Below are 26454 nucleotides of genomic sequence, written 5' to 3' on the forward strand. Positions count from 1 at the left end.
GAAATATACAGTCATGCTTTTCAGCTCCTAGTAAAAATAGTTTGCATATGGCCATGAAAAATGAAAATCGTATGAGTCCAGCTATGCCAGAACTATGGTTTTTAAGTATCAATTAACCAAAAGGATTTTTCATATGGCTTAAAAGGGAAGGAATTGTGTGTGAGACCTATTGCTTTACATCAGAAAGAATTCTTTTTTTAAACTTACTAAGACCATTTATAGAGAAAATTGCCTTGAAAACATTCAGTAAATGCAAAGTGTTCTTTTTTCCATAGACATGTCATTTTGCAATCCCTACGACTGTGAGTCTTTGAAAACATTTTACTCTACAAGAAGCATTTAAAAACTTTCACATTTTTTATTACCATTTTGATTTTCTACACTGGATCTTTTGACTTTTCCTAAATCACTTTTATACACAGATTTTCAAAAACATTAAAACTGTTCTCAAAGCCCTTAAGCTCGTTGATGTTAACGAGACTGGTCTGGTCCAACCACGTGAGCTGAGGAGGGTTCTGGAGACCTTCTGTTTGAAGATGAAAGATGAGGAATACAAAAAGTAAGTAAACGAAGGTATGGTGAGAGAGTGCTCCGTAGAGCTTGAAACCAGTTTCAAAACGGGACCTGTCGGGTTCATTGGATCCATGCGTAGTCCTCCCTCCTGCCTTCTGTCTCAACTGTTTTTAAAAGAGGCACTCATTCGGCATTTCTCCCACGTTCGTGAAGCTCTCCATGACTTCTCAAAAACGAGAGCTAATGGTCTAATTCCTTAAGTACCCTAGAGTGAGAATCATCTGGCCTGCAGATTTGAACACATCTCGATTATTTAAGTAATCCATCACCAATTGTCTCTCTTTTCCTGGTTGGCACACGCCCTCCGTCCCGTGTGTTTCCAGTTCACAGTTGACTTTTACTCAAAGCCTGGGGTTAGGAGAAGAATGGAAAATTTCAGGATTTATTCCTTAGCTGATATGCTCCCTATTGGCTCTCCATCCTGATATAATAACAGAAACTTCGTTTTCCTTTGAGGACTGTCACTGCTGCGGTTGGGGGCGTGTTGCAGCAGGGGAACAGTGAATGACTGAATGTTAGCTGCTTCATGGCGTTTGAGAGCACCACCACCTGCTCCTGACTCGAGGGCAGTATGTGGAAGCCTGCATGAACATTTTTTTGAGCCTCCAATAAGTTCCAGAAGCTCATTTAGAAGAAGCCAAATGCTTAGCTTCTGTGGCTACTTGTGTTTCCAATGGAAGCCACTAGAAGGTGGGCCCATGTTTAACCTCATTTAGTACTCAGCCAAGAGGTGCTCTTCATCTTCCTGCCTTTCCCCATTTTTCTAAATATCCTCCAGGCCATTAACAAAAGTACCAAGCCTTATTATTTCACTTTAAGCCTAAGAGTTTCACATTACACTGCAGTTATAAATCGCTCTTAAAATGGGTCGCCGTGGTTGCTTACATAATGCTATAAAGACAGTGTTGCTTCTGTTGGAAGTAGGAGAATTTGCTCCTGTAGCAAGGAAGTCAAGAGGACATGTGACAGTGTCATGGGCACTGCAGGATCCGAAAAGCAAGGAGACTTTTAAAAAATGGATGTTTCCACGTCTTTTGAATATTTTCTTCTTTTTTCTTCTTTATAACCCACCTCAGAATACAAAAGACATAATAGATGTTTTAATTTTTACATCTTTCCGCCTGGGAAAGTGTCCAGAATAAGATCCAAACAAAACAAATTAAATAATTTTGTGCACGCAATTATAGAACAGAAGCAGCTCTCTTCTGAAACGGGCAATCAAAAAACAAAACAGTGTTTTATTTGACAATAAACCTTGTGTTTGGCACTGCAGTCTCCAACCTAGTAAATCTATAAAAAATGTTACTGTCTGTTTCCCCATCTCGTAAGTATTGAATAATAAAGAACTCCACAAATTTTTATTTGAGATATTTTTTAAGCCTCAAAAACAATGCTGTTCTCATGATAAGGCTTGAGAAACTTAATAGAATTGCTTTCCTTTAGAGTAGAAACGCAGAAGATCAAAAGTGGACTGTTTCTTCAATTGCTTTAATGCTTTTCTTATTGAAATTCAAGAATATACTCTTTCCTTGAGAAGCTGCTTCAGTATTAACTTTGCCTTTTTAGTTTTTGAGCAAGAAACACAATGCATTTTTGAATCCTTTCTTTTATCTAACAGCTCTCTGTTTAATATCAGCCTTCGCCGCCTGGGGTGGGAGGAATAGCCTGGGCTTTGAAGTCAGGCGTGCTTGGGGTCGGGTCTGAGCTCTGCTCTCCCTGGTTCAAGGGCCTTGGGAAGCTCCTGGTCTCTCTGAGACTCAGTTTTCTCTTAAGGAAATGGAGACTGAGGAGCCCACCTGTGGGGCTGGCGTGACGATTCCATGTAATATACAAAGTGGGCCTGCGATGAGGCTGGCACATAGTAGGTGCTTGATTCACAGTGACTCTGTCATAATCATAAAGATTCCGTGGATGCCCTTGACTCTGAAAAACAGTTCTCTTTAGGCTGCAGGATACCATCCAGCCTATGTAAACAAGAGGCGAGAGAGACAGTCATCACCAAGGTTTATACTTAATCAGGCTATCCTGAGACCCACTGGGTTTTGTTTTTCCTTTCCATCTCCCACCACCCAACCCTCCATTGCCCTGCAGGCCAAAGTGTTTGAATCCAGGTAAAATAATTTAAAGCAGCCTGAAAAGCAAGCAAACTCACTAGAGGTCAGCCTGCTGCCTGAGCAGATGCATGAAGCCCAAGGCACAGATCCAGGTGATGCTGAGAGGTTGTCACTCCCTTCGCCCCTAAAGTCGGCCTTCCCGCGGGACCGACCTGCCTGTAGGTCTCTGCAGATGTGTGAGTTCTCGTGCGCAGAGTTCAGGTCCCTGGAAAAATGACCTTGGTTGTTTCATCTTGGAAATGGTTCTGTCTCCCACGCCTTTATTCTTGTAAAAAAGCCTTTTGTGATACTGCACCCTTGGGCAGTGCTGAGGCTTCAGTTTGGAAATTTTATCTCTGGGAAATATTATCATGGGATTCTGTCTGTCTGTCCTCAATGAATATGTGGCAGGTATTATGAATGTGGATGGGCTGGGCATGAGGAAAGTTCACATTCTCTTATGAGCAAATGCCAGTTTGAAGGAAGGCTGGATTTTCACAGAAAGCAGCAAAGTTGGTGATGAGATTTTTATCGGTCTCCTGATTTTTTCCTGGAGCAGCAGAGTCTCCGATGCTTTCTAGAGGTTGGCAACTTGAAAAGGAGCGTGTTAGGTACCACCTTGTGGGTTCTTGAGCTTACAGCCTTATTTTCACAAGACAGAGACTATGGATGAAAAATAGAGCTATTTAGGGAGTTAACATCTGGCAGCTATCATATCTGAAGATAATTTTTCTTATTAGAACAATAGGCAAGATTTATCAAAGTGGAAAAAAAAGGTATGCATTGAACTGAATACATGACATTACTCTTTGTTAAATTTGGAAAACAGAAAAATAACAAATAGTTTAAGTGATAATTACTGAATTTTTAGAAAGCGGCATGAAATTAGATAATTATAGAAACCAACACATATGGAGATAATATAACCAAATATTTAAAAACTGTCAATTTTTTATAAATGTAAAAATGCAGAAATTATCTAGAAAACCATTTATCAAGAGGCAGATTTGAATAATAGAAAAATCATTTTATTTATTTATTTATTTTTTAAAGATTTTATTTATTTATTTTTTTCCCCCCAAAGCCCCAGTAGATAGTTGTATGTCATAGCTGCACATCCTTCTAGTTGCTGTATGTGGGATGCGGCCTCAGCGTGGCCGGAGAAGCAGTGCGTCGGTGCGCGCCCGGGATCCGAACCCGGGCCGCCAGCAGCAGAGTGCGCACGCTTAACTGCTAAGCCACGGGGCGGGCCCAGAAAAATCATTTTAAAAAGAACAAAACATCCAAACATCCCATTTATCTTAACTTTAAGAAAAAGAGTATCAGTATATTTCAGGGAGAGACATTGGTTAAGTGTTTTGAAATTTTCTTTTTATATATAGAAATCATAGAATGCTCCAAGAGGAGCTTTGCTCCCACCACCATTAACTGCTTTGAAAGGGCAGGCCATCCTGGGCCTCAGTTTCTCGCTGTGCAATGATATGCTTGGTCAAGAAGATGGGCTGTGTTCTCTCCTCCACCCAGCTCTAGACTTCTCTGGTTTTAGAAATTATATGCTAACTGATTCATGGCTCAGATCCATTCCCCCCAGTTACTAAAGGAAAATGAGACCTGCTTTTGCTGCCTGAGTGCAGAGGTGGCTCCCTGCAGCCTAAGCCTTGGCCACCCCCTCCACCCGCCAGAGAAGGGGGAAGACCCTTATGGGCTACAGGCAGAGGCACACCCTTAGCGGGACCTGAGGGGTTTCTGTCCCATTAGAATCTATATGTATCCATCTGTGCATCCATCCATAGGCCAAGGAAAGTGATCTCCTTCTACGTATCTGCATTTTTTTAATCCTACAGTAACGTTTCCTAGAGTTTACTCTTTAATTCCGCCTCTAGCTAGAAACACACATTAAAATTAATGCCAACCCCAGTGTAAAGGACACCTTAGTAACTTGTTTGGTGTTAGATTCTCTGTATCGTAGTTTCTGATTACTAAAGAATGTTTCTATTTTAGGTTTGCAAAACACTACAACATTGATAAAGGTACTGCAGTGGATTATAATGCTTTTTTGAAGAGCCTCAGTATAAATAATGACTTGAACCTTAGGTATTATATGGGAGATCAAGGTAAGTCTTTTTAAAGTATATAGCTAAAGATTTCAGTATCCTTCGGCACGGTAATTCCTCTTCTATGAATCTGTGCTGGGGAAATACTTTCAAAAATGGAAAAACCATTATCCGCAAAGATGGTCGTGGTATCATTATTCATAAGAATAACATAAATGTCTAACAGCAGGAAAAGTGTTAAGTGAGGCACAGCGTGTCCACACGGTGAAATGTGCAGCCACGAGCAACGATTTCCACGAAGTTAATGATAACAACGTACGTGGAATGTCAGTGACTGGTGGAAAGAAATTCCAAAGTACTGGTTGTCTTCAAGTGATATGTCTCTGGGTGGTGTTTTGTGGTTCTTTCTGCTGCTGCTGTGTTTTCAAAATGTTTTAATAATAACGTGTTGTTCCTTTAATGCTGGGAAAAATCTTAATATAAAAGAGCAAATAGTTGAGTAGTTGATACAGTTACGTCAGACCTGTGAAGCCAGGCTTATGCAGGCATAGAACCTTGAGAAGCAACACTTTTCCTTGCACTCATGGTCTTGATCCCAGCCTCATCAACAGGATCCCAGAGTTCTCCACCTGTTGGGTAGTTTTGGAGAAAGCAGGGTCCAGTTCCTTGAGGATGAATGTATGAAGAATGCAACTGGACAGTCTCACTTCCGGGCCTTTTGTCACTGGGGACAAGTGGTTTCTTGCCTCAGGGGTTAACCACCTGTGACTGGCTCCTTCAAGATGGGTTGTCCCTGTCTGGTTTCAGCTTAATTCAGTGCAGCAAATGTTCATTGAGCGCCTTCTATGACTGTCAGATCTGCTCCAGTAGCAAGCTTAAAAATGACAAATTCTCAGACTTCAGCTTGGTTTCACTAACCAAGATTGCTTATAGCAAAGCCTAGGACTCTACTTTTTTTAAAGCCTCCTGAGTTTTTGGAATTACTAGACAAGATGATCTTCTAAGGACCCTTTCATCCCTTATGTTTTGTTAGTTCAGGTGCAAGTCCCTGGACTACTAGGGCCTTCGTTGGATACAAAGCCAGGTAACATACTCTGTCTTTAAGATTTGTGTGTGTGTGTGTGTGTGTGTGTGTGCGCGCGCGTATTTTTAAAAAATAGGGCAGGTAAGATAAAATAAGTCACATGAAGAAATAATAATAGAAAGCATCTGTTTATCGTGCTCTGTGCAGATACTTTGTAAACCCTAATTTTAATTTCATTTCTCGCAACAGCTTTGTGAGGCAGGTATTATTATCCCGTTTTTGAAGACGAGAAAACTCAAACTCAAGGCTGCTAAGTGCATTTCCCAAAGTCACTTAGCTAGTTTGTGGTAGAGTCGAGATTGAGCTGTTTGGCTCCAAACGAGCTATTTAAATGCCTGTAAGAGAAGAACAAGATGTCACGGAGTGTTCAGGAGGAAGAGCTGTGGCTGGTTAAGAGCTAGGAAGCGCTTTTGCAGGACCAGAGTTCACAGGAGGTGTGTGACAAACACCGAGGGGAGGAGAGCATTCTAGTCCGAGGGCCCTTGAGGGGAACACGTTTGGCTGAAGCGTGAGCTGTGCATTTAGCCCAAGTGGGATATAAGGTGGTATCTAGCCAGATTATAGAGGATTTTTTATCACAAATAAATTTATATACCTGATTTGATAACCATCATTATCCACCCCATTTGTTGGACATTTGTTCCATGCCAGGCACTAGGGTAAGCACGTTCCTGTGCCGTTTCTTTATAGTCCCTGCAGCCCTGTGAGGCGGGCCCTGATGCAGACCTGTAAAAAGATGAAAGTAAACAGTCAAACCAGTTCTACCACTCAGCAATAAGCACTGTCAGCATTATTCCTGGCATCTCTCCGTACAGAGAGGTGGTATCAGAAGCATAGAAATTGAAATGAAACTCAAGAAGATGTTGAATATCTTTTCTGGCTGCATACAATATCCACGGGTCACACTTCTCTCCTTCAGAACATCATAGACTCTGATCCTTTGCCTTCTGTGCTGAGTCTGTGGAGAAGTCTGAGGCTTGCCCAATTTTCTCCCTTATTGGTGATTTGCTTTTTCTCCCTGGTTGCCTAAAGAGTTATTTATCCCTAAATTTCTGTAAAATAACTAAGATATGTCTGGGTGTTGAGCATTCTGCATCAGTTTTCCAGAACACAGTATATTTTCAATCTGAAAATTAAATTCTTTCTTCAATTCAAGGTTTTTTTTGTTTTCTTGGTAACATGTATCTTTGAATAAATCTTCTGTTCCATTTTTTCAGATTTTTAACTTTGGTGATACAGATTATCCTTATGTTGGATTGTCTTTGTCTTCTATATCAATTAAGTTCTCTCAAAGTGCTTTTTCTCTTTGTCTTTTTCCTCTGTATTCTTAACGATCATCTTAGGTCTTTTATCTATATCTGTAATTTGACTTTCAGCAAGATTTATTCTGTTGCTTGCTGTGTTTACTTTATTACTTCTATGATGGTGTTTCCATTGGTCTAGTATATTGTTTTCCATCTCATTTTATTGTCTCGTCATCTTGTTCTTGAGCTCTTGCTTTATTGAATTCATGCTCTTATTAAGATATTATGTAATGTAATTTTGTAACTTGAATTATGTTTTCTTCCAAGGGGGGATCTTCACCCTTTTGCATTATACCCTCTCCTTCCTTCTCTATCCACCTACCTCCACCCCCCCAACATTTTTCCTGTAGTTTGCATAATTTCAAGAAATTTGTATTTGTTGAGCATTTTATTCCATTATACATCTTTAATTAATCAGAATCTACCCTCAAATGATTTATAGTAATTCACATGAAGTGTAAGAACTTTACAACAGTGTTTTCCCACTTCTTCTCTCTGTCCTTTGTTATGTTACTATCATACATCGTACTTTTACGTACACTATAAACACAGAATACAGCGCCACAGTTTCTATTGTTCTGCTGAGATTTCCTATCTGTTCATTCATTAGTAGTATATTTTCCTTTGCATTCTCACACATTTATTTTTAAATTTTAAAGTACTTTAAAAATTTTATCTACTAATTCCAACATCTAGATCATTTCAGGGTTTGATCTTTATTGATTACCCTTTTTCTTAAATATGAATTACAGTTTCCTGGGTTTTTTTTCTATGTCTAGTAATTTTGGAATTTAGCCTACATATAGCAAATTTTGCATTGTAGAGACTTTGGATCTGTTATACCTCTCTGAAGAATTAAAGTTTTTGTTTTAGCAACCAGTTTACTCGGCTGCACTCAAATTCTAATCTTTGTCTTCACTGAGGAGGTTAACGACGGAAATCTTTGTTCTGCTGTTTTAGCCTTGGCTAGGCTTCTTCTTGTCTGCTCCACACATGTGTGGTTCAGGGGTTAGCCAGAGATTTTTGCAAAGTTTTTCCACAGACTTTGGAGATTCTCCTCTCTGCCTTTCTTTTTGGGCTTTCTCTCCTTACTTTCCAGCTGCCGTGGTAGTCCTAAACTCTGTTTTCTGATTACTAAAACCAATATTGGGTTTACATCCAAATTTTAGCCACTTAGTGTGGTTCAAGCTGAGGCCTTCTCTCAGGCAAAAGGCCAAATAACAAGAAATTCAATGAGTGTTATTCCATTTTTTCCAAGGGTTGACTCCAGCTTATGTCAGCTGCTCTCCAATGCCTTCAGATAGTTTTTTGTTTATATTTTGGCCAGAGTTTATGATTGTTATCAGCTATGGAAGATTGGTATGAGCCAATCCACCATAATTGGAAGCAAAGCTTTCTGGCTGCCTATATTAAGTTTCTCTTGGCTTCAGTTTATGCTGGTAAATTTATTATTTTGTTAGCTAATTTTTACTATATTTTTTCCTTTGCTTATTTTATTAGGTGTTATAAGAAGGTAAGTTCTATAATGCAATTTCAGTTCACCGTAGAAATCTCTTTTTTTTCCATTATATTATCAATAATTGGCAGGAGGCTTGCTTTATTGGGGATACATAAAATAATAATGCATCTCACAATGAAAGACATCTTTGATTTATTAAATATGAGATATATACCTAGTTATTCTTCTGCATATTTCTGTTCCTGCAGCATTAGCTTAAGTTCTCATTGCTGCCTCCTAGCTGGTGATATCATCTACAGCATGGGCCTATTCCAGTCTGTCTTCTATACCCGGTCATAGAGATCATCTTAAAATCTTATTCATGCTTATTTTCCCATTGAATACTTACTTCATAACTTTCATAACTGAACTTCAAATCCTTCAGTGAGAAGGCAAAATCTTTCTCCAGATGTTCTTAAAGATATAGTAGTTTGGGGCTATGGCCACATCATATTAAAGCTCTACTCTGAGGTGGTCAAAACAGAGGCCTACTTATTGGTGTGTGGTGGGAAAGTTTGAATCACTGACATCAACTGCTCGTTGTCCCCACTGCCATCCTATCAGTTTTAAGTCCTCAGCCCCAAAGTGTGAGTCTTATGTTATCAGCATATCCTTTCTGGGTTTGATTGTAATGGAAATTATTTTATTTGGACGTTGGGTTGGCTAATTTGAGTTCCCACCTTACTAACTTGTTTTGGGAAAAGCCGAGGAATCCAGACGGGTTGCCCAGAGTATCAACCAAAGAAGGCAGTCATATTATATGGAGCAGTTCAAGGGTCATTTCTAGGTTTTGATTTATCTTCTAATTTATTTCTGCATTAGCCATTAAGAAGTAGGTCTTCCTGTTTCATGACTCAGCTTCAATAAGATTGCCACATTAGGGGTGAAAACGTTTATCACATCTGCTCAGTTGCTTCTATCTTTCTTGTTTGTCTCTCCAGTCATTTTGGTTATTGAAAGCTTATTCTCTGGTCGATTCCTTAGGATTCTATCTAGGCTCATGGAAGTGATATTCTCTGATTTCTTACATGTTCACAACAGTTTGTATGTGGCCTTTACAGTTAAAAAACAGTTTGTCTGGATATAAAATCCTTGGCTCAGATTTTTTTTCCTTAAGTCTCTTAAATATTTTTACCCGTTGTCTGGTGATATAAAGTTTTGCTGAGGAAAAGTTTGATGACAATTTGATTTTATTTCCCTTATTAGTAACTTGATCTTTTTTTCCTGGATATCTAGAGGATTTTTTTCTTTTTATTTACAACCTAATACTTTTGCTAGAATATGCCGTGATGTTGGATACTCATGATTGATTTCCCAAGTATTTGTGAACTATTTGAATTAGCAGATTTGAGTCTCTTATTTCAGGAAAACTGCTTGAATTGTGATTTTTACTATCTGTTCCATTCCATTGTTTAGTTTTCTTCTCAGGATTTGTATTATATGTATCTTGGACTTTTTTTCCTATCTTCTGTTCTAGACTGTAACTTTCTCACAAGTCTTCCTTCCCTCCTTCCTCATTCCCTTCCTTCCTCCCTCCCTTCCTGCCTCCCTCTCTTCCTCCTTCCTCCCTCTCTCCCTTTCTTCCTCCCCCCTCCCTTTCTTTCTTCCTTCCTCCCTTCCTCCTTCCTCCCTCCCTCCTTCCTTTTCTTCCTCCCTTCTTCCCTCCCTCCTTCCCTTCCTCCCTCCCTCTCTTCCTTCTTTCCTTCTTTCCTTTTTTGCTTACTTGATATAATTTTTTCTTTCTTACCTTCTGTTACTGATATGTTATTTGCTCTTGTATTCCTTTTAGTTTAGTCGTCATTTCTGAGAGTTTATTTCTAATTTGCTCCTGAGTTCTATCATCTAATTTCTGAGTTTTTCTATCTCTGATTGGTATTGCTCTTCTGTGTCTCCTATCATTTAAAACATTTCTTATTAATCAATATATAGCTAATATATGTTGAGTGTCTACTGAGTGCCAGGCATACACATTCATCATCTCATCTAATCCTCATAACAGCTCAATGGCAGAGATACTATTTTTCATCTTGTTTTGCAAATGGGGAAACAAAAGCACAAGGTTGCATAGTTCCCGAGGGGCAGAGTCAGTAACCAAATCCAGGCAGTCTCCTTCTAGAATCAGTACTCCTCACCTTTGTACTGTTTAAGAGTTTCTGAATTTTACTCACTTAGGAACTCCCACTGAGAAATGCTCTCCTTGGCATTCCAGCCTTGAAGCACATGGACAGATGAGTAAATTCTATACTGCTTCTAATTTTTCTAGAGTGAAATTTTTACTTACTAGTGTTTTAATAATATTTATTTTCTATATGGTGGTTTTAGCATTTTTGAAAGATATTCTCAAGAGAGCAATAATTTTAAAATATATGTCACCTATTTGCATTTGTTCCAAAAATTTCACTTTCATAAGTAAGCACATGATTCCACATACCTCTTTTTATCCATTTCTATTTCTCATATGAACTCCTGCTTTTCTGTTATCTATGAATTATGATTGATAAAGATAAAATTTGCTAATGTATGTTTATTTTTTGGGAAAATGTGTTATAAAAGGACTAATTACCAAGAGCTGTTTGTAGGTTTGATGCTGTTCTTACCCCTGTGAGGGAGTCTCTAGTTTGTGTATTTGCAGAAACCCATCATCTATGACTTTTCTATATATAGAACAAGATTTATTTTTTATTAATTTTGCATATTTCTGTTTTTGCTACATCTGTCTTCTTAATAAGCCGTCAGCACCTTGCTTATCAGAAGTGCCATCTGTTTGGGCTCATGAAGAAATGACATTGGGAGTGATTTCCTCTTGCTGCATTTAGGACATACATGAATGCCCCCATAAGCTTTGGATTTGTCTCTACCCCATTTCAAATCAGCACAGGTCCTTCAGAGGAGATTTTGGGAAAATTGGAAGGTGGCAAGAATTATTAAGCTGCATGAAGAATGAACCTGGTATAACTGTGATGAGGGAGGAGTCACGGAGTGTGAATTGAATTCACACTCAATTCAACAGCCAGCCTGTTACAGCAACTATAGGTGCACAAGTTCCTGGACCATGAGCTCCCGGAGGGCAGGCCTCACTCCTTAGCCACCTCCCCCCTCCCCCCATCCTGGCATGTGGTTTCCGGAGCATGAATGGGTTTCCCTAGATGTGCTGTGTGTGCTCGAATTGCCAATAGAGTACCAGTGCCCCGGAGTGGAGTGAGCACAGGATGCAGTATCAGAAAGCTGGGGCTGAGACCTCCATGTGCCCGACCAAGTCAGACCTTGGCTCTGTGGCTTGGCTTCTTCATCTCTCAGTGAGGCTCTGGCAGCTTCTGTGTTCTGAGATGCCATGTTTCAAATGCTCGGCCCACTGAGGCCACAGAATTTCAGACCGAGTCCTAAAGGATTGGCTTTGTGTTTTATTTTGTAGCCCAGAGGGGTCCACTGGGGGAGGCTTTTTTTCTTTTTTTCCTTCCATTTTTTTTTTGAGATAGGAAATGGAATTCCAGATGACTGGCAGTTTGTTAACTGCAGCTGAGTAGTTATAAGTGTGCTTAATTTGAGTGAAGCTTATTTGCAGACATTTTAGGAAATAAATCTGGGAAACCATTTGTGATTCTTTGCAGTCGACTCTGAGAAAGAAAATGGCCATATTTTAGATTTATTTTATTCTCCTTTATTATAAAAGTCGTACATGCTTGTTGCAAAAAAGCCAGAAAACACAAAACCACAAAATAACAATCCCCTGTAATCCTACCTGAATCCTACCACTATATTCTTTTTGGTGTATTATCCTCCTAGATTTTTTTTTCTGATCCATAGATAGGTGGATAGATGGATGGATGGATGGATGGATGGATGGATGGATGGATGGATAGAAAGGCAAGCACACAAAATAGGTGTTAAAGTGAAAATTAAATTATGCTAGTCGTCCTTGCTTTCAATCATGAAACAGTACATATCAAGGAAAATTTTCCACATCCATTAATTTAGATAGGCATCTTTGTTTTAAATGTCTGTATAGCATTTCATAGGCTCAATGAACCATAATTTATGAAACCAATCCTCTATTAATGGGCATTTAAATTGTTTCAATTTTTTTCTCTTATAAACAGTGCAGAAAATATTCTTACCCGTATGCATTTGTTGAGTGATCCTATTATTCCGTTAGTATAACATTCTAGAAGGGGGTTTAAGAGTATTCCAGTACCAGGTTTTCTATACACAAACTAGAACTGGTTTCTTTCTTTACCGTTCCCTTTAACCCTTGCCTATCTGACAAGTGGAAAAAATGTTAACTTGTTTTAATTAGACTTTTTATTTTATTATTTTTTACTCAATTTATTTAAACTAAAAAAAAAAACAAAAATAGTTCATCCATTTCTCCCACCTCCACCCCCCCACCTCTAGCAACCACCAGTCTATTCTCCGTGTTTGTGAGCTTGTTTGTTTATTTATTTTTAGATTCCACATATAAGAGAGATCATACAGTATTTGACTTTTCCTGTCTGACTTATTTCACTTAGCGTAATGCCCTCAGGGTCCAGCCATGTTTTCGCAAATGACAAGATTTCATTCTTTTTTTATGGCTGAATAATACTCTATCGCATATGCATACCATAATTTCTTTATTCATTCATCCATTGATGGACACTTAAGTTGCTTCTGTATCTTGGCCATTGTAAATAATGCTGCAATGAACATGAGGTGCATATATCTTTTCAAGTTAGTGTTTTTGTTTTCTTTGGATAAATACCCAAAAGTGAAATTTCTGGGTCAGATGGTAGTTCTATGTTTAATTTTTTTGAGGAACCTCTATACTATTTTCCATAGTGGCTGCACCAGTTTACATTCCCACCAACAGTGCACAAGGGTTCTCTTTTCTCCACATCCTCACCAACACCTGTTATTTCTAGTCTTTTTGATAATACCCATTCTAACAGGTGTGAAGTGATATCTCATTGTGGTTTTGATTTGCATTTCCCTGATTATTAATGATGTGGAGCATCTTTTCATGTACCTGTTGCCCATCTGTATGTCTTCTTTGGAAAAATGTCTATTCAGATCTTCTGCCCGTTTTAAATCAGATTGTTTGTCTTTTTGCTATTGAGTTGTATAAATTCTTTATATATTTTGGATATTAGCCCCTTATTGGGTATATGATTTGCAAATATTTTCTCCCATTCCGTAGGTTGCCTTTTCACTTTGTTGGTGGCTTCCTGTGCCGTGCAGGAGCTTTTTAGTTTGATGTAGTCCCACTTGTTTATTTTTGCTTTTGTTGCTTTTGCTTTTGGTGTCGGATTCAAAATATCATTGCCAAGACCTGTGTCAAGGAGCTTATTACCTATGTTTTCTTGTCGCAATTTTATGGTTTCAGGTCTTGTGTTCAAGTCTTTAATCTATTTTAAGTTGTTTTTTGTGTATGGTGTAAGAGAATGGTTCAGTTTAAATCTTTTGCATGCGGCTATCCAATTTTACCAGCACCATTTTTTGAAGAGCCTGTCCTTTCCCCATTGTATATTCTTGGCTCCTTTGTCATAAATTAATTGACCATATATGCATGGGTTTATTTCTCGGCTCTCTTTTCTGTTCCATTAATCAATATGTCTGCTTTTATGCCAATACCATACTGTTTTAATTACTATAGCTTTGCAATATAGTTTAAAATCAGGGAGCATGATGCCTCTAGCTTTGTTCTTTCTCCAGATTACTTTGGCAATTTGGAGTCTTTTATGGTTCCGTATGAATTTTAGGATTGTTTGTTCTATTTCTATGAAAAAATGCCATTGGAATTTTGATAGGGATTGCATTGAATCTGTATATTGTTTTGGGTAGTATGGGCATTTTAACAATATTAATTCTTCCAACCCATGATCATGGAATATCTTTCCATTTATTTGTGTCTTCTTCAATTTCTTTCATTAATGTACAGTTTTCAATATACAAGTCTTTCACCTCCTTGGTTAAATTTATTCCTAGGTATTTTAATCAATTAGACTTTTTAAATTACCAATGAGTTTGAGCAGTTTTTCATACATTTTTTGGATTTTTTTTAGTTCTTTGTATTTCAATTGCCTATTTATAACCTTAGTCTATTGTTCTATTGAGTATATTTCTCTTATTGATTCTTAAGAGCTACTCATATATTATGGAAATTAACCTGTATTTCTCATCTATATTAACAACAGCTTTTCCCACTCACTTTTCTTTCATTGTTATTTGTGTGTTTTTTTAACTAAACAAAAATTAAAAATTTATATTCTCAGGCCTATCCATTATTTAAATGATTTCTGGCTACAGTGTGTTTCTTGGAAAGGACTTCTCACACAAAGGCTGTGTATTATGTAATATTCATCTTAATTTTCTCCTACTAGTTTTCTGGTTTTGTTAGTCTACTTAGTGTACCTTTTACTCTGTTTAAGGTTTATCCTAGAATAAGGTAGCAAGTAGATTAATTTTATTTGTTTTCTAAAATGTTCGCCCAATTATTTCAGCATCATTTATTACATAGTTCATCCAGTTTTTGGTTTATTCAAGTTTTAATTTTTATCAGACAGATTATGATGAAAAGGAAACACTTAATATTTAAATATGCCTTTGACAGTGTTAATAAACGAAAGCTCTTTTGTTTTAATAGAGGTCTCATGGGAGAATCAACAAGTCAAACATTCCAAAAGGGAGTGCCTCCCCAATTCTGTTTCATCTGAAGATATCTGGAAAGACTACTCCTTGGATGAAATTGAGAAGACCTTTTGCCAGGAGGTAAGAATATTTTCCTAAGGCCAGGATTATCTAAAGTGTGAATGGAGAAATTTGACAGCTGTGGAAAACCATTAGATGTAGACATTATTTCTAAAATTTGCTTTGATCCTACCTCCACCTCCTCAAGCCCTGAGACTCCTCCATCTCCTAATAACAATAATACATGGATAATAGTAATAGTGATGAGTGATTGATTCTTAAGTAACTCCTTGTGCTACTCACATACTAAATCTAATAAGAAATATTTAAGACTTATAAAGACATGATACAACTTTATTGAGTAAAATAAAGGAACACTTGAATAAATGAAGTGATCTTTTTTAGTTCTTGGATTGGAAGATTCAGTATTAATGCCTGCTCTCCCTATATCTGGATGGAGATATATATATATATATATATTTTTTTTTTTCTTTTGAAAAGTTGTAATAGAGGGCTTATCCATCACACATAATGTATTTTATAAATATATATTTATATAATATTTAAGACCATATGGCACTGATGCAGCAATGGACATTCAAATTGATTTAAAACACTAGTTGGATAATGGATCAATATTTATATGTGAATTTAGCATGTGATGTGAGGCGCTCCCAGAAAGTGTGGGGGCAACATGGAGTGGAATATTCAATAATTATTATTGGGATAATTCACTAGCCAGCCATTTAGGGGAAGAAAGCTTGTAACCTCCAGCTCTTCACACCAAAATAAATTCTATATGCATCAACTATTTAAATTTAAAAATAAATAATGTGGGTGAAAATTTTTTATCTTCAAACTTAGACTTTTTTTAAAGCATGAAGCCCCAAAACCATAAAGAAAAAGATTGATAAATTTGACCATGTTAAAATGAAAAAGCTTTTGTACAGCAAAACTTTGTATAAACAAATGGTAAACTTGGCAAAATATGTCAACACAAACGACAGATAAATAATAACTGTTCCTAACATATGTAGAAGTTTTACAAACTATTAATATAAAATTTTCGGTAGAAAATTGTCAATGAGGAAAAAATTAGCAAAAGCCAGTGTTGATGAGTATTGGAGAAGTGAGCCCTTTAATATACTGTTAGTAAATTGGTAAAACTTGTTTTCTCTTGTTGTTGTTAATGAATTTATTGTTTTCATAAAAACACAACCATTACAAAATACATTACAAGAAGCAATTCTAAAAAGTACAAAGAAGAAAGTAATAAATTATTCAAAATCCACCACCCAGAAATAATCACAGGCGACATTTGGTGAACATAATTCTAGGCCTGTCTTTACTCATATATAGAAGGACGGCTGCATTGATAGGGGGTGGGTGGATACATAGATAGAAATAATTTTATAAGAAGAGAATCATGCTCCTTTTTACAAATCAGGCATATTTAATTTAAATGTCTTTGAATTTACTAGAAGTAAAGGAAATGTCATCATCACCCTCATAATTAACCCTCTTTTGGGGCTGCCTATGTGCCAGGCAGTGTTGTAAGTGATCTCCTATTCTCCATGAGTTAGGCACTGTTACTATCCCAGTTCAGGTTGAGGAAACTGAGGCACGAAGAGGTTTAATGACTTGCCCAGGGCTACCCTGCCCGTGAGTCCTGGAGCCAAGTTTAAAGCCCAAGTCCTTGCCCACAATACTGTCCTCAAGTGAAGCCTAAGACATTTCTGAACTTTGGATAAACATTTCCTTACCACAAGAGACACTGGGTCCCAAAAGGGACTTTGAGACAAGAAAAGAGATTAAGAAAGCCATTAAGAGTTGGAGAAATGATGGTGTATTTGAAGGACGTCTCAACTACAGACAGTGTAGGCTGGCTCTCTGCTGTGAAACTCGTGATGGCACTTCCTGTGTTGCTCCCCACCTCGCAGTTTTTACTGTTTATATTTTGCTCTTAGTCGGAGTTTATACTGTTTGCATTCCGTGCTGTTACCATAATTCCCCCAGTTGTTTGCCTTTGTTTTGTATTTATGTGGATTTAATGCCCATTACTGTACTCAATGCTTACCATGCTTTATCCCTTTCAGAGTTTTGTATTTTGATTTATTCTTTGGTTGACTGGATTTCATTGTCAAGTACTTTCCTTAAGGAAGGCTCATGGGTGCTTTATTCCCTTCGTTTTTCCATATTTGAGACTGTCTGCCTTCTTTACTAGAACAGCTTGGCTGGGTATAATTCTTCTGTCATACTTTCTTTTCCTCAAAATGTTGTGAGTATTTTTCCGTTGGGTGTTTTTGAGAAGAAGCCTGAGGTCAAGCGATTTTTTTTCCCCTTGCAAGTGATTTTTTTTTAACCTGGATGCCTAAGGTATTTTTTCTTGATTTTTGAAATTAAAAAGCAGAACTAAACTGTCTTGGCGTGGGGCATCGTGTCCCAGTTCCCTGGATACAGCGTGTTCCTGCAACGTAGGGATGCAGTGCTTTCATTTCCGGAAATTCCCCTGTGTCACATCACTAACGCCTCTCCCTGCCTCCATCCCTCCCTCCGTCCCTCCCGTCTTCTTTCCGTCTTTCCTTCCTTCAGTGGTATTCCCACTTGTCCCTATGTTGGGTCATCTTGGTCTATCCTGGATGGCCATCATCTTCTCTCAGATTGCTTTCCTCCTTTGGCCTTTTTGCTCTGCCTTCACTGAGATTCTATCAAGCCATTCCTTTACTATTAATTTTAATTTCAGCCTTGTCTCTTTTTCTGCTGTTTCTAATTTATTAATTCCTGTTATGATGTTATGTTTGTTTTCTATTTTTCTTAGCTTTGAAATATCCCTTCTCATCTCTTTTGTTGTTTTATCATCTTGTCTTCAAGTTTTTCTTTTAATGAATTCATATTCTTATTTAATTCCTTTTTATGGCATGAAACCTTTGCAGGTGAGGTGTTTATATTTTTTTGTATTATGTTTCGTTACAGATGGGGTTCTCTGTCTTTTGCCTGTCCTTCCTTCCTTCCTCCTTCCGTCCTTCCTTCCTTCCTCCCTCCCTCCTTCCCTCCCTCCTTCCTCCCCTTCCTTTTCCTCCCTCCTCCTCCCTCCTTCCTCCCTCCCTCCCTCCTTCCTCCCTCCCTCCCTCCTTCCTTCCTCCCTCCCTCTCTTCCTCCCTCCCTCCCTCTCTTCCTTTCTCCCTCCCTTCCTTTCTCCCTCCCTATGTTTGTATAGTTGCAAAACCATTTATTTTCATCCTGTTTGTGCTTAGGCTGAGATGCACCCATATTATGGATCTGGCTGTATTGTCATTTTCACTGCTGTACAGTTTTCCATGATCTCAATATCCATAAATTATACAGTCTCCCATACATTTAGATTGCTTCCTGTTTTGTGCTGATCCAAATGATGCCACTCTAACTGGTTGCATACATATCTTCTGGTGCACATGTGCAAAGGTTTCTCTGAGTGGAATTACCTGCTAGGGGTGGGAACGTGCTCCTCAGCTCTACCGGCAGTATCAAATTGTTTTTCAGAATATCAGTTTACACTCCCACCAGAAGCATATGAGAATTCCTGTTGTTCTGCCTACTCACCAACACTTGATATTGTTAGACTTTTAAATTTTTACCAGTTTGATGCAGATGAAATGGCATCTCAACTATGATTCTAATTTTCATTTCCCTTCTTACATTTTGTAACCTTTCTTTAGAACATTTTTGGTAAAAATATATCCATTTTAAACAAATATTTATTGAGTGCCTACAGCATGCCAGGTTGTGCTTCATTCTGGGTAATTATTAGTGAACAAAACAGACACAGTCTCTGTCCTCATGGAGACCCCATGACCTTACAGCAGGGAGAGAGAAGTTAAACAAATAAACACATTCACAAATACACTTTCTTAAGTGGTAAGACAGAAAAGGACAGGATGTTATGGGAGAGAAGAATAAGAGGAACCTCGCTTAGACTGGTGATCAGGGAAACATAAAAATTAAATGTATAAACATGGAAAATGGCTATACCTTTCACCAGTCCATCAATCATAAGATGGCGTGCCATACATCATTCAAAAGTGTGATGTAGACATATATGAGTTCTTATGGGAAAAAACTTCCTGACATATTGTTAAGTGAAAATTTGTCAAATCTGAAAGTACAGTGTGATCCCATTTTTGTAAAACTATAATGTATGTTTATATGATCATGATGGGAGTTTTGGGAACACTATAGAAAAAACCGGATAGTGAGACTGCCAGGTATCTTGATGTCCTTTTTTATACTTTGCTGAATTGCTTGCATTTTTTCTTTTGTTTCATTAACAATGAAAATTCCTAAAAGGTAATGCATGTCACAAAGATACTATTTCTATTTCACTCCCTACTCTTTTTCTAAAAGCTCTTGAATATATCGGAGACACTCTCCTGAAAAAGACCTTGTTGGAGACCAAATGTCATTAAGATGTTAGAAGTGGATTTCATTATCCGGTAAATACACTGAGGCCGTCTTCCACGTCTGGCTCTGGCTTCTCTCCGCGAGAGTCTTCCGCCAGCTCACTCACCTCACTGAAAGAGAGATGGGCAAATTTGGGGTTAATTTTATGCAACTTTCTAAGAAACTTATTTTTAAAGATTCTCTAAATATTTTTAAAGATTTTCCCCTTAGATTTCCAATATTCCTGTCACCCGAAGGAAATTTTAATGAATCTGCTTCTTATCCCCTTTGTGGACAGAGACTCTTGAACATATATTTCCATGTTCCAGCAGCTTTTTAAAAAAGTCACCTTTTACACCAACTTGGAGATTATTTTATCTTTTTTCCCAGTTAGCAGGAAAAACTGAATTCAGACAAAGTGGAGAGGGTCGGAAATATTGAGAATATTGCTATGACTCAATAATAAACAGCAGGAAAACCTTTGGAAATGAAACCAATCTTCATAGTATTTTTATGAGTCATATAAAAATCAGTGGTTAACCTACTTTACTGGATTTTAGAAGTCCCATAATCAGAACTCATTCACCCTATGTTCTTGTAATTCCTCATTTAAAAAAAAGAATAATTAATGTCCAATGTGTACTATGTTTATGCAATCCTTATATTAATAATTTTCCTTACTGTAAAAGCTACTTCCATTTTTAATAAGATGTTGCCAGCTTTGTTGTCTGATTGACCTGACTTAATCAGGAGAGGCATCGCATGGGCTCACAGTAGGAGTGGCTTGAAAGTATATTAAGAAAGATATATCAAACTGGCAGATCCACCGAGTATTTTTAGCTCTGAAATTTGAGGTAGAACTATTTATTCTACGCACTGTTTTTCCCTGAGAAACTTGTCTGCCTTGTCAATTGAGTAGCTGTGGCTGGGATACTGTTTTGTAGTGAGCTCATCAATTAAACATTTGAAGTTCAGTACATGCCATGGTAACCTTTTTGATCAGTTTTTGGAGAGGAAAATGTGACGAGGTTTCGGTAAAAATAAAATGGTTGAATAGCTCCGTGAAGTCAATTTCTACGAATGCCACCCTCTACTTTTAATTCATTGCAGCTTTCCAAGTCCTATGAAAAGGTGGAAAAGGCCCTGAGTGCAGGGGACCCCTCCAGAGGTGGATACGTGTCTTTGAATTACCTGAAGGTGGTCCTCGATACCTTTGTGTACCAATTACCCAGAAGAATTTTTATCCAGTTAATGAAAAGGTAAGCGTCCCATTGTTTCCCTGACAATTTCTTTTTTCCAAACGTCAGTCATAAGAATAAGGAACAGCTTCATTTATTTTTTATTAATGTTTTAGGCTTTTTTTTTAATTGAAAATTCAAACACATGCAAAAATAGAGAGAATAATATAATGAACTCACTAATGTACCCACTACCCAGCCTCACCATTCAGCTCATGGTCCATCACTTCATTCCTATTCCTGTCCATTTTCCCTCAACCCCAGATGTTTTGGAAACAAATACCAGACATCATATTTCATCGCAAAGATCTCACTGTGTCTCTCTAAAAGATAAGAACTCTTTTTAAAAGCATGGTGACAATACCATTTTCACACCTAGTAGAATTATCAATAATATTAATACATATCCAATCAGTGTTCAAATTTAACTGATTGTCTCACATGTTCTTTTACAATTTATTTGAGTCAGAATCCAAATAAGATCTGTACATTGCAGTTGATTATTTGCCACAATTCTTTTTTAATCTGTAGGGTCTCTCTCTATTTGTTAAGTTTTTCTCTTGTGATATGTTTGTAGATGTCTGGATTGTTCATTACGGGGAGTTTCTTACAATCTCAATCTGACTGATTGCAACCCACAGTGATGTTTGATGTGTTCTCCTATCTTCCTCCCCCAGCCCCCTGCCCCTAAATTGATAGATATACAGACCCATGTTCAATTTTTTTGGCAAGAATACTTCATAGGTGGTGGCAAGCATACATATATGGACTGGTTGTCTCTCTTTTCATGCTGTTAGCAGCCATTGTTGATCATACCTGTATCCATTAATTCACTAGGGATTGTAACATGGTGACGTTCCGTGTTTGTCATTTCTTCTCTATTGGTTGAGTACTTCTGCAATGAAAACTTCCCCTCTCCAACTCTTTGGTAACAATGAGACACAGTATAGAAAGGCAGGCTATCCTTGGTTCTATCCCTTTACTTATACTTTTAAAAATAATGAATTGGTTCCCTGGCATTCTCCAAAAGTGAACGAGTGATTTTTCTTAAAAAAATATTATGATGAACTCATGGATGTAAACTTATTTCGTGTGTTTCAATTCATTGCAGTTATTATTCTCACTGATACTCAATTTGTTCCATCTTGGCCAGTGGGAGCCTTTTCGTCTGGGCTCCTGAGTCCTGTTGGTGTGACCCTAATAGTCTCTGATAGCTCTCTTGCTTTCTGGTGTGACACAATGCTCCAGGCTCTTCTGCTACCTCCCTTGCCCCAGACCTAGAATCAGCCGTGTCTCCAAGGATCCCTGTTTCCTTCCAGTTGGAAATGGTATATAGAGACCAAACTCTGGGTAAGGAATACTGTCTCTAATTTACCTGTTTTTCTGACCAGGAAACTCAGAGAACCTTTTCTCAAGCGAAGTAGAGTTGAGGCTAGTGGAAAGATTGTCCTGTGAAACTCTGGACAACTGGTGGACACCTCGGGGTTACCTAGAAGGGAGAGGCATTGGAGGTGGAGAAGGAAAGCATAGTGTTAAGGTAGACCACTGGATCCATTTTCCATCGCACTCTTCTCTCCTTCTCAGCACTCTCTATGCCCAGAGAGAAACACCGTGTACTACCACCATGGCTTCTAGAGTGAAAAGCAAAATTTGGCCCTAGGAGTAATATTTCCATGGCTCAGAAAACAGCTCTATCATCTGGCCTATACATGGTGAAGGTTTTTAGAAATTACTTTCTTGGATAGCTAAAAGTTACATAACCATTTCTTTTTATTTCATTTTCAAAATTATACAAATACTAATGAAAATCAAAACCAAAAAGTCACCATCCACCTTACATAACAAATTTACGGTTTTCATTTTTCCACGTTCTCTTCCACTTTGTACCCCCACACAAATATAATTTTTACGTTTGTAATCGAAGTGCATCTACGGTTTTATATTGTGCTTTTTAAATAGGAATGCATATTATAGACATTCTTCATTTTGGCTTCATAGTCTTCAAAATCATAATTTTAATGGATGCATGTCTAGTGCTTTTCTCTGCCAGACATTGTGGGAAGTGCTAAGAATGCAGAAATAAATGAAAATGGTCCCAAGCCAGAGTGGCTTACCAGCGTGATGAGGGCTATGAAGACTACGATGGGTGCATAGAGTGAGCGAATTAGGAGGCTAAGGGTGGTCAGGGTTGTGCTGTTGTTATAAGCTGTTCTGGCCAGGGACCCAGGGATTTCTGAGTCATGCCCTTTGTTGCATTTGCCCAGAATTCACAGTGGAACAGGGCACAAGAGACAGCAGCGAGATGAACGCCCAAGTGCTAAGATTATAAATTATAAATTAAGTATGTCTCCCAGGGCACATCCTGTAAGTGAAGATTTGTCATATCTCCCTGGTCAATGTTCCCCTTATAATTATAGTTACCCTTTTATCTCTCTGACTTTTATGGTCTATCTTATCTGCTAGTAAAATACCCATAATAGTTTTCTTTTGATTAGTATTTGTCAGGTGTATCTTTTCCCAACCTTTTACTTTCCCCCCTTTTGTTGTCATGTTTAGATTTGTTTCTTATAAAATGGCATATATCTGTATTTTAAAATTTCCAAAATGAAGATCTTTTCCTTTTTAACGGTCAAGTTGAGTCTGTTTCCATTTAGCATGACGGGCGTGTGTGGATTTCTGCTCCTGCCACTGTATTTTGTACTCTCTCTGATCTCCTTGGCTCTTTCTTTTCTTTTTCTTTTTTCCTTCTCCATCATGTTTGGTTCTGTCTGAGTTTTCCTTATCACTCTTTTTCCTTCCACTGCCTTGAGAGTTAAATATTCTATTTCTGTTCTTATAGAGGTTACCCTTAAATTTTGAACATGTGATCTAAACTTATTAATCCATGTCCCTACTGTCCTGAATAAAGCAAGCACCTTCAACTTATGTGTTACCATTGGCTAGGGCTTTGATCTGGCCTTGTTTGACGGCACTTGTTAGTCATTATTACTATTAATTTTTTAAAAACAGCCCATGCTTGCGTGAGTTTTCCCGTGTTTACCAGGTTGTTGGCTCATCCCTGCTTCTTAAGTCTCACTCCTTCCTTCTGAACTCGACTTCCTCAAGCACATCCTGTGAGTGAAAGTTCAGCCTTTGTTTTCACAAATGTCCGTTTCCCCTCACACTTTAATGAAGATTTCCCAGGGAATAGGGTTCTTGTTTGAGAGTTATTTTCTCTGAGCCCCTTGAAGATATTCTTCACGGTCTCCCGGCTTCTACTGTTGCCATTGAGAGTCTGCTGTCTAATGGCCCATACTTCGTAGGTGATTTTTTTCTTTTTCTGGTTTCCTTTAAGATTTTCTCTTTATTTGTGTTACTTTATAGTTTCCCTACAATGTGTCTTGGTAAAGATGTCAGTTTATTTAACCTTCCCAGACTCATAGTGTTTCACTCTGAGGATTAGTGTCTTCCACGGATTTTAGAATATTCTCAGCTATTATTCTTTGAACGTTGTCTCCACCCCATTCTTACTGGTCTTTTCTTCTGGTACTCCTTTAGACCTTCTCCTTCCGTTTTCCATGTCTCTTAGACTCTCCTTTATATTTCCCATGTCTGTTTCTCTCTGGGCTGCATTCTGACTATTTTCCTAGGATCTGTTTTGGCTCATTAACTCTCTTCAGCTGTGCCAAATCTACTGCCAGTCTTGCACAATCCCAGGTCTCCTAACCCCAGTGGACATTAACCCTAGCCTCTTAGAGCCTACAATAAATCCCAGGGCTACTGTTAGCACACCCTGCGCTGTCCAATCTGGTACACCCTGGATGCTGTGGTAATAACGCACATTCTTACTGCTCCACAGGTGGTTCCCTCCTTGCTTCTGGCACCTGTGGATCTCTCTTTCTTGTTTCAACTTCAGCTGTATGCTTAAAATAATTTTACTGATATATTTATTATAGTAGTTGTTGACATATTTGATGTATTTCTATGTGGTTAGACCAGGAGGTTGGGGGGAGTTTCTGGCATCATTATGATGCCAGAAACCTTACTCTAGTGTATTCCCGCTGGCTGGGAGGTTAGAAAAGTCTCCCAAGAGTAAACAGAACCGGGTTAAACCTTTGAGAGGTAAATAGGAGTTTCCTACCTGGATAGCTGGAGAAGGACATTCCATCCAGAGAAAGCGAACAGCATTTTCAAAGGGGCTGGTCTGACATGGTCATGATCAATTGTTAGGGCTCTTTAATTTTATATTCCAGAATGTTTTAACCATTTCACCATCAGTTGAGTCTTTAGGTTCTTAAAGTTTTACGTATGTTTATTTGTTCATTTGTTCAATTAGTCAGTCAACAAGCCATTCTTGGGCCCTTACTGTGTACCAGGCACTGTGCTAGACACTAGGGACTCATTGGAGAATAAGAAAGACATGATCCTTGTCCTCAAAGAGCTTTACTTGCTGAGGGGAGACTGACAATCAACGAACATATCAGTAATGAAATAAAATATGCAATGTGATGGGTGCTGTGAAGAGAATCAGCAAGGACTTTAATGGAGAATGACAGGGAGGAACTCAGGCTATTCAGGAGTGGTCTGGAAAGCCCTCTCTGAGACAGTGAGGTTTAAACAGAGACCTGAGAGGTCCGGGGAGCAGCCATGGGAAGAGCTTCTCGGGCGGGGGCCACGGCCCCAAGGGCTGCCCCACGTGGGATGTTCTGGGGCAGAAACCAGTGTGCCTGGAGCCGAGTTGGCAAGAGGGCAGGAGGGGTGAGAGGTGAGGAGGAGAGGCAGACACAGGCCTGGGGAGGGACTGGGGTTGTGGTAAGTGTGGGGGATGCAGGCAGGCTTTGAGGGGGGAATGACATCGTCTATGCGGTCAGAGATGGATCTTCAGGCGCACTGCTTTTTCCTTTGGTGGGCACTTTCTCAGAATGTGTTTCTAAAAGTCAGACTCAAGGCCAGAGTGTGAATGATTTCACCAGTTTTTATAAGGATTGCCAAATTGTTCTCTCAAAGGATAATAGCGATTGACACTGCCATCAACGTTGTGTATGTTCTAGTTTCATATTCTTTTCAGCATGAATATTAACATTGTCTTAAAATATCGATAACTTAAGAGGTGTAAAAGGTGCCTCATTATTGTTTTAATTTATATTTCTTGGAGGGATATTGAGGGCGGACATTTCCACGATCCTGTGCGCTGATTATGTCTCCCCTGACGTGAACCCTCTTCATGTCCTAATTGGTTCACGGCCCCACTGATGGTTTTTTAAGTCAATGTTATCACTTTTTTGTTACTACTTCTTTAGAATTAGATAATTATTAGCAGATAACCCTGTTCTGTCGTAGACACTGCAGCTATTTTTCCTGCTTGCTGTTTCCCTTTTATTCACGTGATACCTCATTGTTTCAGAGTTTACATTTTAATATAATCAAATGCATTAATCTTCTTTTGGAATGTCTTCTGTTACTTAAAAATCTATAAATTCATCATTCTCACCCAGGCTTGATGAAAACTCTTTTCTACTCTGCTTGTTTGTCTTATTCTTTGAAAACAAAAC

The 26454-nt window shown here is 38.3% G+C and overlaps 1 protein-coding gene across 2 annotated transcripts in view; it reads left to right on the top strand.

Moving 5' to 3' along the window:
• The window catches only part of EFCAB6 (EF-hand calcium binding domain 6), a 250224-nt gene that overhangs the window by 62195 nt on the left and 161575 nt on the right, over positions 1-26454 (top strand). The window contains exons 6-10 of one of the 2 annotated variants that reach the window (XM_087448779.1): positions 423-559; positions 4668-4780; positions 5754-5804; positions 15226-15350; positions 20796-20944. In XM_087448779.1, coding sequence (XP_087304905.1) covers positions 423-559; positions 4668-4780; positions 5754-5804; positions 15226-15350; positions 20796-20944 — 575 coding nt within the window. The remainder of the gene's footprint in view (positions 1-422; positions 560-4667; positions 4781-5753; positions 5805-15225; positions 15351-20795; positions 20945-26454) is intronic. The other variant, XM_087448778.1, reaches the window with a different exon arrangement.

Source organism: Ceratotherium simum, chromosome 25, assembly GCF_057802395.1.
Source record: "Ceratotherium simum simum isolate JZ-2026a chromosome 25, ASM5780239v1, whole genome shotgun sequence".
Lineage (NCBI taxonomy): Eukaryota > Metazoa > Chordata > Mammalia > Perissodactyla > Rhinocerotidae > Ceratotherium > Ceratotherium simum.